The 13,195-nt window shown below is 44.7% G+C and overlaps 1 protein-coding gene across 3 annotated transcripts in view; it reads right to left on the reverse strand.

Moving 5' to 3' along the window:
• SAMD4A (sterile alpha motif domain containing 4A) overlaps window positions 1-13,195 on the reverse strand; it is a 215,732-nt gene that overhangs the window by 47,553 nt on the left and 154,984 nt on the right. For 2 of the 3 annotated variants that reach the window (XM_008139029.3, XM_028141723.2), the window contains one exon: window positions 993-1,256. The exons of the other annotated variant lie outside the window; for it this stretch is intronic. In XM_008139029.3, coding sequence (XP_008137251.1) covers window positions 993-1,256 — 264 coding nt within the window. The remainder of the gene's footprint in view (window positions 1-992; window positions 1,257-13,195) is intronic. 3 annotated transcript variants of the gene reach the window in all.

The following is a 13,195-nucleotide window of genomic DNA, read 5'->3' on the forward strand; positions in this document are numbered from 1 at the left end:
TCCTATGTCAACACTGACCCTTTTCAAGGGGAAGATCAGAAACAGCAAAACCTCAGGACCGCTAATGCCAGCAAAGGCAGTGTTCTCAGAGCCTCCCCGCAGCCTCCGAGGCCCAGACACAGGACTAGTTACTGTGTCTCCCTCCTCAATTGTTATTAGTGCGTCTCTGATGAGCACCTTTCCCTGAGGACTTCCCCACCCTTGGCTAGCTGGTGTCTAGAAATACAGAACACACGAATCCTCTTTGAACCTATCGCGGGTAATTTGGAGATCTTTATCTCCTGATGAGTCTTTTTTAGAAGAGGGCAGATTTAGAGGGCAATGTAGGAACGTTTATTTATGCTGCACAAAAGGGCTGTATCATCTGTATGCAAACCTGTTATCAGGCTTAAAAAACACTGTCAGATTCCCATATTTTCCTATCCCTTCAATAGAAGCAGAGAAGAGGGTTGAAAGGTTTCTTTGGATATCAAAGGAAAAGGGAGAGGGAAAGGAAGCACTGCTACAGTTCTGCATTGAGAGAGGTTGGGGGAAAAAAAGACCCTCTGGTTTGTTTTGCTAAATTGTTGAAGGTTCCCTGGCTATGGCAACACATGGCCAAGAAGGTAGAAGGCTGGAGCGGCTCAGCATCTTTACAGATAGGGCAGGCTGAGCAACGGGCGGGCAAGCAGTAGATCCTACCAGCGTTGGCTGTGACTCATTTGATTGTCTGCAAGCCACTGCATTCAAAAGTTTAACTCATTAAAAAGGCCGCTGACCTCTCTCGCCCTGGTCTTGTTTCCCAGGTTTTGGCAAGAAGCCCTGGAAGGGGAATCCGGGCCCTTTCCTCCATGGTCAACCCAGGACGGGAGCTCTGCCCTAGAGGAGCCCAACACGCGGGGCTGGGGAGGGCGTGGGCTCCTTCTCTCTTGCTGGCTCCCTCTCCTTTTACCCTCTGACTCCAGATAAAGAGGGGGGCTCTGTTCCCAGTTGTTTCTCATTCCGTCACTCACCTTTCATACCACTACCTTCTTCTTGGAATGTGTTACGAGCAGTGGTCTGATCTTCTAAGTGTTCACTCCCACCACTTCCTGAAGAGGCTACACTGCTTTGTGGAGACAGGGGGGCATGATCGGATGGGAGGCACTGGGGTCCTCTAGCTCGCAAGTCCTCATGAGACATCCATCCATGTCCTAGAGGCTGGTTTGGCACATTCATGGGTGGGGTAAGGGACACAGATCGTTTCAAAGGGCTGTGGTGTGCCTGGCCTGAGAGAACTGGAAAATAAAAATAAAATGAAATAGGTTATTGCCCCCCCTTGAGTCTGGGCCACAGAAGAACCCACAATACCCCTGAGAGAAGCCGCTAGCTGTCTCACAACTCCATCAGCGGTCACAGAGGCTGCAGGCCTGGCCGGGCCCTTCCCTTGGGGGTGGATATAAGGGTCCCGCCTGGACCTCTTGGGGGGGGGGGGTTGGGTCTCTTCAGGGAGGCTGCACCTACAGTGCCCACATCTGTGACCTTAGCCTTTACGGGCTGGGATCTGGTTTGGGTTCTGACTCTAGAAATCAGGATTCGTAGCGGTCGGGCCATTCATTAGGACAGGCCTGACAGCTCGGCAAAGCGGCCATCTGCCAAGAGTGGCAAAAACATGTGCTGGGCAATTTTTTAAACACACAAAGCTGGCATCACCCGTGTCGTTAGGGTGGACTTCCAGGCCAGCAGGGACCTCTGCTGGGCTGAGCTAGAAGAAGGTGGACTAGTCCTTAACCAGGAATCAGGGGACTATTCCCTCTCAAAGGGGCGCAGGCTTAGCGAGGGCCCCGATGCTAACGCGGATCTCAGGGAACGGACCGGCAGCTCTGTGTGAAAGGGCCGATTCTTTCCCGTGGCTCCACAGGGTGATGCCAAACTTTATATTGAAAACACTTCCAGGTAACAAGGCTTTCATTCAGAAGCCAGCGGGGTGCTCTCGGGGAGCCGGGCATGGTTTCCAGCGGCATGCCCAGCCCTTCCGCACAGTGGGCAACATCTGCGTGGCCCCCGTGTTTAATTTCTTTTCCAGAAAACTAGGAAAAAGCAACACGTCTCACATAACTAGCCAAATTAAATTGAGGTCATTCAAGGGAGGGATTTGACCAAAATCAACGCCGAGGGAGCCGACGTTACCCTCGGCTGGTTTCTCTGGGCGTGTAAAGCGACAGCTTCACAAAAGGAGTCTATTCATAACACCCGCCCAGCGCCGCTTCCTGACAGGTCTGGTTTATTTGGACTCCGCAGGGCTAACATGGAACTGAGCCGCATGCGTTTTAAAACACTTTTCAGGGGAGCCATTAAGGCCCATCTCGGGCTCTAGCCCCTCCAGCGAGGTCTTTGCTCTCCCGAGGCCAGACCAGCATGTCTTTGATGGCGTCAATCTTTCTGTGTTTTTTGGGGGGAAGCAGACCCGACATGCCCATGTAGGAAGTTCTGCTTTATGTTAAATTGCATTTGTGGTGGGGCAGCACCCGCATAAAGACCTGGCCCGCAGATTGCCTGGGTCCCACTTAAAATGGTAAACACCAGAGCCAAAAAGGCTGGGCGTTTTCAAAAAGTGTGTTTGGGACAGCAGCGGTGTGGGCTGGCTCTCGTGGTCAGCTGACATGAACCAGGCCCTGAGAGCAATGGGCTCACACCGCTATTGTCCGTGTTTCCAATCGGCTTTGTGTGGCCAGAAGGGCAGCCTTGTGTATGAAAGGGGCATAGGCAAAAGGGCTAGAAACTTCTTCAGCAGCAACAACAACAACAACAACAACAAAAAAAAAACGGGGGGGGGGGAGCTGCTGAGTTTAGTATTTGGAATCTGAAAAATTTCTAATTTGGGTAGAGTCTATCAAAGGCAAGGAATTATCATCTAACTTAAAAATATGCAAAGGGAATATTACAAAAAAAAGATTTTTTTTTTGACCCTGACAGGCTGAAACAGCTTGCATTTCCACTAAATAGACTATGGAAGACACTATTTAAAAGGCTCCCTGGAAAATGCATTGCTACCTGGTTGGATCAGAATTAGCAAGAGAAAAAGGAGGAGAAAAAAAAAACAAAACCACACAAAACCTCAGGAAAAGAAAAAAATAAATAAATAAAAAGGAAGCAGCAGCAAAAATGAAGAGAAGCCAATAGGAAGGAAAGCCAGACATCCAGAAAATCCATTTCATGCCTGTCGAAGTATTTGTATAAAATTGGGTGGACTTTGTTAGGGCTACCCAAGTGCTGGGATGTTTCAGCTTAGACTAAGTCTTTGCTTTCTGCGACCTTTGCAGTCATTTCAGAATATCTGGTGGGTGCTCTGGATGGCGCCAGCCAAGTATGCCCCAAGTGGACATGGTGCTCCTCTTCCCAGCCAGGACTGGCGTGAGCCTGAAACCATAGAAACGGACCTTGCCAAAGAGAGATATACAGCTGGTAGCTGATGGAACCGCCTGGTTAGCAGCAGTCACTGGATCCATAGCCATGGGTGATAACACTGCTAAGATCCTTAGATGCTAAGGACAACACCACACATAGGTAGCTGCATTTCATTCTCGGATGGAGCCAATTTGCTTCTTTCCACCTAAAGTTTCCTTAAAGTCCAGGTCACCTCCCTGCTGATGGGCATCCTTGGGGAAGGTGTGAACATCCAGGGAATCCACTAGCTACCGAGAATGGAACTAAATGTGTACCTAACTTAATGGGACTTACAGGGATTTATTCGTTGAAATCTACACCCATTTCCTCACACATTCCTGGGCTTGACTGAAGTCACAGGGGATATGGTATGAACTTGGCCTCTGCCTCTAATAAAACATCAATTATACCTCAGGTGCCTGGGCCTTTTCCCAGCGGCTTTCTACTAAAGGCCCCTCCCTCCCTGTCTACACCCTAAAGACTCCCACAGCTGGCCCCGAACTCAGAAATGTCTCTTTCGGATCACCCAGCCATAGCAACCAAGCAACCTGTCTCCCACTACACTTCTGACCTTCAGAGGGGGCCGTGGATTAGAGCCAGGCTGGACATACACCTCGATCAAAGCAAAGTCGTGCTGGGCAAAGGCCCGATTTCTTTAAAGAGAACCGAGGTGAAACAGGCTTGTCTACCTCTGGGGAAGGAGACTGAAGCAGGTCACAGGCGACCTGCCAACAGTGCCACTTTGGGGTGAAGACAGGTCTTCAAGTAGAGGTAACAGCGACTTCAGAGCCGATTTTAATGTGGCTTTGTGTGAGGGAGTACTTTGGCATAAAGTGGCAAAGGGAATAATAAATGCCGTGGCAGGAAGAGTGCAAGACAACAGGCCACGTGACTGTGGAGTTCAAGAGGTGGCCAGCGGCACAGGATCGACGGTTGGCCTGTTGCTCCATTTTATTTTATTTTTTTAACCAGAAGAACTCCTCTGAAGTGGTGACAAATAGAGGGAGAATTGATAATCAGGCAAAAATAAACTCCTTTTCCTACGAGAAGGGAGGAGAGGTAGTGGAGAGACACCTGAGAAGCGTGGCAGCACTGTGTTAGTGGGCCCAGGATGACTCCAGCTAGAGGCAGACCTTTTGAATGTTCTCGCTTGCTGACCGCTTCCTTCCCCTGTGAGCTGCCCCAAAGTCATAGTCCAATGGTGCAGAATGAAGTACATCTTGGAGAAAAAAAATCCCAGCATATACTAGTAATGGGCAGGTTCCAGTAGAACTCAGGTCCTAAATTCATATTGCATTTGTGACTTCCTAAAGGTGAGAGCGAAGGGCCAACGTGTTTCAGGATGGATTCATCGTTTTGAAAATCAGACTAAAAATTACCCGGGGAGGCAAAATCGTGCCTCTTTTGCTCTGGAAAAACTGTATGTACAGTTTAGATTCAATACTGCTTATATTTTTAGAAACCTCTACAAGAAAGTTCAGGCATGTACACATGTATGTATGCATGTACATGTATATATGTCAGCAGGATACTGTAATTTTGGGGGCACTCATACATTCAAAAGTAAATAATAAACATTGAATAGGTCTAATTTAAATATGAAAAAGCAGCAAAAATGATGTGTGATGCAAGCACAGAGGGTCTTATAATCTGGCAATGAAGTCTGTCATACCATCAGGGCCAGCCAACTCCTTTGACCTCATCAAACCTCATGATTTCTCTTTCATCTCCAAGCACCTTTACTGTGACTCCTTCCAATGCCTTTTTAGGGGAAAATGCAACGCCTGGCTCTGGGTGCTGTTCCTTTAAGTATTTTCTTGATAGCCTGGACATCTATTTATTTCCCATTTCCTTTGACCATCTTTGACTTCTGTCTCAATTTGTAATTAGTGAAATAAGATTTAGGGAAAAACTTTTCAGGATATTTAGTGCTCTTTTAAGAAAATGAAGTATAACTACTTTTTCCCCTGCCTCCTAAGATGACAAATAACAGGGTTTGTAGAAAGAGAAAGGCTTGGGAAACTGGTCCAACTATCGCCTTGGTCCACCGTCAGGTTAAGTGTTATACATCACTGTCAAAGAGGGAAGTGATCCCCATAAGCAAACAGTCCAGATTACTGAAGCTTGATCTTATACCAAACTCTATCATAATAAACTTCAATGGAGATCTTTTAAAGACACGTTATACATTTTTCTGCTCTCTTTAAATTTACACATTGAATGCAACTTATGCTTTAAAAATTATTGTTATGAGCAGAGTCATAACTGTGGCTTAGAGCTGGAAGCACCCTGAAAGACAACATAATTCAGTAATTCCCAAGTTGTAAGCTGTGGGCCCCATGGTTGTCAAAGACCTGAGAGTCCCTATGTGCACCCAGCTTTGTTAGCAGATGAAATACTGTGCTGTCAATGGTTTTCACATGTATGTAAAGAGTTATTAGAATTTATAAAAAATAAATTTAAATGTTGCTGAATTTATACCTCTTTTTTGTCATTTTTAAAAATTTTTTGTTGTTGTTGATTTCAGAAAGGGAGAGGGAGAGAGAGACAGAAACATCAATGATGAGAGAGAATCATTGATTGGCTGCCTTCTGCATGCCCCACACTGCATGCTCTAATCACAGAATCGAACCGTGACCTCCTGGTTAATAGGTCAATGCTCAACTACTGAGCCATGCCCTGCTCCCAACTGTTTTAGTTGTTAAAAATTGAGTCGTGAACTCAATAAGCAAACCGAGATGACTGCTGCTCTCTGCTCTCTCTACTGAGTGAGGCTTCCATAGGCAATACTCAGGACCTTGTGGGCTTCAAGTCCTCTGTGTGCCTTTCCTAGTTATTCTATCTCCTCAGACTATTATTTCTTATTGCTAACACTGCATTTTTCCATCTATTTCCAGTATTTGCATTTTGTTCTGGAGTCTAGAATCTAGATTGCTGAAACTGACTTTAGGAAAAAAGGACATTAAATATCCCCATACTCCTAATGTCATCCTCTTTCATCAAACCAAATAACCTGCCTTCTCAACCCAAGCTTGGGTTCTGCACCCTCATCAGGACCGTATGAGCTCAGCCGCATAGACATAATTTGCAATTTTAATCTTTCTTCTTCTTAAGCTAGTCTCCCCATTTCTAACTTGAGAAGCTGTCCTTCTTGCAGAAAAACTTGTGCTTTGTAAATTTTTCAAATTCTAGATACTCATGTGATAGAACTCAATCCAATTGCTATCACAACTCAACTTTTCAAAAAGAACTCATTCTAATTTGGGGATTTTAGAAAGTAGAATGAGAGGACTAAGCACTTGCATATGATTTTAAAATATTACCTTAGGATTTCTTTCTTAAATTAAAAGGTCCTGGCCAGTTTTCTACTCTGGTGATGTATGCTGCATGTCCACATAGTAAGAAAAAACACAGGGGTCCAGCTGATGTGGTTCAGTGGTTGAGCATTGACCTGTGAACCTGGAAGTAATGGTTCGATTTCCCTTCAGTGCACATGCCTGGGTTGCAGGCTCGATCCCCAGTAGGGGGTGTGCAGGAGGCAGCCAATCAATGATTCTACCTCTCTTTCCCTCTCCCTTCCTCCCTGAAATCAATAAAAAAATTTAAAAAAAAATAAGAAAGGAAAAACACAGGGAATATTCTACTTGTATGTTGCTAATGGTGTGTTTTAACAACCTTTTCTAGATCTACTCCCAAAAGACATTCAGAAGTATCAGTAGAACCTTTGGCGAATACACCAGTCTACGAGCTTACAACATATGATTCTTAAGTTTTGCTGCAGGATATGGTTTGATAATTTTCAAGTTTAAAGGCAAAAAATGTTCAACACATTGCCTGCTGTAATATACAGTAGCTGCTATTGTTTCTAAGTTATTGGGGGAGTGTTTCTGTCCACGCCCTTGGGTTTGGTCTGCTCATCAAGCATCTTTCAGGTGCCGTCCCAAGAATTTCTTCTAAGAGCACCGATTTCAGAGCATCGAAGGAACTGCTCCTAAAGGCTTTCCATGTTCAAAGAATAGAGTTCTGCTAACACCACTTGTATGAATATTTCAGGCATTTGCTTAAAAACAAACAAAAACAACTGACGTTTTAGCAAGGCTCAGTGGTGAAACGACATTAGACCCCGATTCCTCTTCTTTAGTTGGTTTTGTGGTACCACAACCAGTAATCTGGGGCCCTGTGGTGGGAATCTTTGGGGAAGAAAAGATTAATAGGAGTACAAGAATACATTTTTTTAAAAAAAAAACAAACAAAACCAGAATATTTGATCAGTGACATCATGCAAAAAAAAAAAAAAAGAAAAGACAAAGTAACACCAGTCGCATTTATGGCCAAGTATAGATTTGTGTAGGGAGTGGGGGCAAAGAGTATTAATTACTAAGGTTAAAATTAACATGCTCTGCCCTCGTGGCTTCAGGAAACAGATTAAAAGCAAATCTGGAAGGTTATATGCCTCAACTCTGCATGCTTGCTCTTTGTTTCTTGTCCAAAGGTTTGAAAAACCAGTGCTCACAACATCTGGACACCAGAAGATGATTCCCCCACACAGCTTCAGACTCCACCTCATTCTGGGGGGAAGAGCAGGGAACATGCTACCAAGCCAAGATGTGGTTGGTGGACGGGGAGTTCCCGACAAGCCCGGGAGGAAGCCACACGCCCTGGGAAGACAAAGTGTATGCTTGCCTGTGCAACAAAGCCAAACAAATGGACACCCTGGAAGAGGAGAAAGCCGCAAAGAACATCACAACGGGGTTGACAAATACACACAGCGAAATCTCTTCCCCCCGCCGCCCCCCCCCACCCCCCTGAAACCTCATCTCCACTCGGCACTGAAGCGAAAGCATTCTGGTGCAGGAGAAGTACCTGAGAGGCTTTCCCAGTAACCTGAGTCCTTGTCACCCGTGTCAGCTCTTATTACTCTAAGGACGGCTCAGCCTTTGGGCAGAGCAAAGATGTATGTGTCTGCCTTCACATTATCACTTAAACATTTGGGCTTTTAGGAAGCAAATGAGAATGTTTCTGGCAGACTTTTATAGCTGCATTAATCTTTGGGACATTTCATTTGTCCTCTCTTGTCAGTTTCTATAATGGCAAAACTGGGTGTCATCCCGTAGAAAACCTTTTTTTAGATAACTGCTCTTTGACGTTACATTGTCACTATTTATGAAATAAGTTAGACCAAAAGCCCATCTACGTACATTTTATAGAAAATAGCAGAATTTTACTCACAAATTTAACTTCAACTCAAGCAGTCCTAAAAGGAAACTCCTCTCATTCCATTCTATCAAAACCAATGACATCAACCATGGAAATAGTTTAACACCACTGAAGCAGATGTTTAAGCCAATTCAAGGAACTGTGGGATCAGCCCAGCCATTTCTAAAGTTCCTGTGCATTGGGTCAACTTCTACTTTCCTGCATTATGTTTCTTTTCATGTGTATAGTTATATCTTTATGCACTTAACCCTGAGGTTTGTCCATGGAATTTCTACTCACATAGAGAGTGAACTCATGTTCAGAAATGAGCTTTGATAAAGCTGCAGAATTTGAATTATTTTTTATGACACCAAGAAAATAATTGAGTTAAGCAAGTGGCCAGGAGTGGATTTAAGTGGATATTTCCTTTGCTGTTTTCCAATGTGTCTGTAAAAAATGCTCTAGTCACTGTGTTTAAGGAAGAGAGGTGGTAGAGAAATTCAGAAAGATTGATGTTTGATGACAAAATCTCCCTCCTACCCCTTTCTAAGAAGATAACTCTAAATTGTAACTGGGGACCTCAGCTCACATGCCTATCCAGGGAGTACTTCTTTTTTTTTTTTTTTTTTTTTAAATATATTTTATTGATTTTTTACAGAGAGGAAGGGAGAGGGATAGAGAGTCAGAAACATCGATGAGAGAGAAACATCGATCAGCTGCCTCCTGCACACCTCCTACCGGGGATATGCCCGCAACCAAGGTACATGCCCTTGACCGGAATCGAACCCAGAACCCCTCAGTCCACAGGCCGACGCTCTATCCACTGAGCCAAACCAGTTAGGGCAGGGAGTACTTCTTAGGCTTACAAAATACAATGTCCACCTGTGTTCGACAATGCCCAGGCTGCTAACAGAGCATGGGTACCAAGCAATCCAAGTTTGGAACGGCAAAGAGCCGGGGTTTCATGACTGAGCAACCAGGCCCCCCTGAGAGCATCGGTCTCAATTTACGGTCAGAGTCACTGAACAAATCATCAGGGTATCATCCTTTTACATCTTGACACCACTAGCAACACTTATCCAAAGGAGAGGTGGGTCAATCACTTGAAAGGGGCTAATAAGGAATATTTTACAATCTTGTCTACTAACTCTGTCTTGCTAAATTCCAGACATAGTCTTCATGGTTGCTGGAGGTTAAAGTTTCCCAGATAAGAGGGCAAAGTGGCTTTTAAAAGCAATGGCACTGAGTAGGCAAGGGCCGGCATCATTAGCAGATGCATGAAGCTACTGCCATTAGGGTCTCAACTTAGCACCAGCCAAATGCATGACTGGTGCCAGGATTTCTTTGAGCGTGAAACTCTGAACCTTTGCCTCAATCAAGCAACATTCTTTTTTTTTTTCTTTTCTTTCTAGTGTCAGGAGAAGGGTTGTAACTAATTGGAAATGTATTACATATTCCTGACTAATTCTTAACTTAGTTCCTTGATAGAAGAATGAGAACTGGAGATTCTCAGCACTGTGGCTAGTAGGGCAATTTACTGATTAGTGAATTGGTTCTTGTTTTCATTAAAGCATCCATCTAAATGTCAACTGTAACAATACACGTTAATGACCATTCAAAAAAAACTCCACAATTTGAGCTTACGTTGCTAATCAGATGATTTTTGTTGCTGCTGTTGTTGTTAATTAAGAGCAACCGGATGGTTTTAGGGTCTCCTGGCTTCTTAATTATATTTGATTGAATCACCATGTGATTCAAGACAAGCTCTTGAGACATCAACACACCCCAATTCCCGCTTTCGCTTCTATTTCAGCCTCTTCTTGAATTCGAAACTGTCACAACCTGACCCCGTGGGTGTTGGAACACGAAGAGATTGGTACTGCGTTTGTAAAATTGATTTACTGTGGTCTGTAATTACACATAACGATTTGAATGTTTGACTTGGCACTGCATTTTTCATTTAAACCATACCGTTCTTCCCTACCCCAGAGAAACAGCGTTTACGTAATTGCTCTCAACTCATCTACTTGGGTATTATAAATCAGTCCTGGAATAAAAGACTTCCAGAGACTCTGCAAGCATGAGGTTCCTGGAATAATTCAGCCCCCGACCGGTCTAGTTTAAGAATAGGCTTGAAGAGCATGAATTTCTTAGTGGATGTGACGTGGCAGGGCTATCAGGAGCCTCCGGATCCCAGCAGCAAAGAGAACAGCTGTTGGACGATCTGGAGGGCTGGCCTGAGCTCCCAAGGCCGCGCAGGTCCACAGGTCGGCGGCACCCTTTGCTCCTCGTCTACTCTGGGTCCTCCTTCACCTGTCAGGCAAACTGTAGAGCGTGCGTGTCCCTCTATTACATGTCTTATATACCCTTGATCCTCATTATTCACAGAGTCTGTATTTGCAAATTCACCTGTTTGCTAAAATGTATTTGTAGCCTCAAAATCAGTACTCGCAGCATGTTCTTGGTCATTCTTGGACGCACTCAGAGTGGCGAAAATCAGAGTCCCTGATGCACACGCTCCTCACTGAGGCAGGACAGACATTGGTCCGCCTTCCTGTTTCAGCTCACACTGTAATCAAGTGTCCTCTCTGGGGTCTTTTTAGTGTCCCCTTTGTCTAATTTGGGTGCTTTTTGTTGGTGAATTTGCTGTTTAAAATGGCATAGTGCTATGGATGGACCTGGAGAGTATTATACTAAACAAACTAAGCCCGTCAGAGAAAGGTATCACATGATCTCACTCATATGTGGACTCTCATGAACAAAACAAACTGATGAACAAAATAGAACCAGCGACATAGAAGCATGGAACAGACTGACAAATCTCACAGGGAAGGTGGGGGACGATGGGTGGGTGGGAAGAGATCAACTGAAGAACTTGTATGCATATATGCATAACCCATGGACACAGACAACAGGGTGGTGAGGGCCTGGGTTGGGGGGCAGGGGCAGGCTAGAAGAGCTCAATGGGCGGAAAAGGGGGGACATATGTAATACTTTCAACAATAAAGATTTAAAAAATAATAAAATAAAATAACACGGCATAGTGCTGCCCTGGCTGGTATGGCTCAGTTGGTTGGAGCATTATCCCATACACTGAAAGGTTACAGGTTCGAGTCCCGGTCAGGGCACATGCCTAGGCTATGGGTTCGGTCCCCGGCTGGGGTGCATACGAGAGGCAACTAATCAATGTTTCTCTCTCATGTCGATGTTTCTCTATATCCCTTACTTTCTCTAAAACCAATAAACATATCCTCGGGTAAGGTTTAAAAGAATAATAAATAAAAAAAAAAATAGCAGTGCTGAGGTGCTGGCCAGTGTTCCCAAGTACAAGGAGGCTATGATGTGCTTTACAGAGAAAATGATGTGTTAGATTAGCTCCATTCACCCATGAGTTATAGCAGTGTTGGCCATGAGTTCAATGTTAATGAATCCAATAATACTGATGAAATAAAATGTCTTTAAACAGAAACACACGTAAAACAAAGTTATGTATTAATCAGTGGATGAAAATGTGAGTCTTGCAGGAACCTACCCTGTATGTCCGCAGGAGCAATGATTCAATATTTGTGAATTTAGTGTTCACGGTGACTTCATAACTCCTGCCAGTCAGAGGAATTGGTCGTATGTATATATTGATACAAACTCTTCATTCTGCTTCCCTGCCTGTGACCTTTCCTCACATTTGCCATGTTTTTGTCTTAGGCTAGTGGTTCTCAACCTTGGCTGCACATTCAGCTTCTTTGGAGCCTTTAAAAAATCCTGATACCCAGGCCCCATCCTAGACCAAGTAATTGGAAATCCCTGTAGTGGGGTTGAGCATCTGTAATTTTAGATGCGCCTGGCTGGTTGTTTTGTTGTTGTTTTTTTTTAAAATATATTTTTATTGATTTCAGAGAGGAAGGGAGAGGGAGGGAGAGATAGAAACATCAGTGATGAGAGAGAATCCTTGATTGGCTGCCTCCTGCATGCCCCCTACTGGGGATCGATCCCACAACCCAGCATGTGCCCTTGACTGGAATCGAACCCAGGACCCTTCAGTCCACAGGCTGACACTCTATCCACTGATCCAAACCAGCTAGGGAGAGCCTGGGTAGTTTTAATGGCTAGCCGGGGCCGAGAACCACTGTCTTACCAGTGGTCGGCAAACTCATTAGTCAACAGAGCCAAATATCAACAGTACAATGATTGAAATTTCTTTTGAGAGCCCAATTTTTTAAACGTAAACTTCTTCTAACGCCACTTCTTCAAAACAGACTCGCCCAGGCCGTGGTATTTTGTGGAGAGCCACACTCAAGGGGCCAAAGAGCCGCATGTGGCTCGCGAGCCGCAGTTTGCCGACTACGGTCTTAGGCTATCTCCTTGCCTCGGTGGTCTCCAAACTCTGTCCCACACCCTGGACATCTCAAACCTCCCCGGTTGGCTGCTGCTTCTGCCGGGCCTCACAAACATGCTCCCAAAGATTGGAGGCATCTCGTTTACTTTCCAAGTGGCTTTTAAAATACAACGTATAAATCATTGCTTCACCCAGTAATATATCCTGTTTGCTTTGGGTTCACATGCAGGATTCTGCTCAGACTCGTCAGCCCAGGATTTT

The sequence above is a fragment of the Eptesicus fuscus genome, chromosome 5 (assembly GCF_027574615.1).
Source record: "Eptesicus fuscus isolate TK198812 chromosome 5, DD_ASM_mEF_20220401, whole genome shotgun sequence".
NCBI lineage: Eukaryota > Metazoa > Chordata > Mammalia > Chiroptera > Vespertilionidae > Eptesicus > Eptesicus fuscus.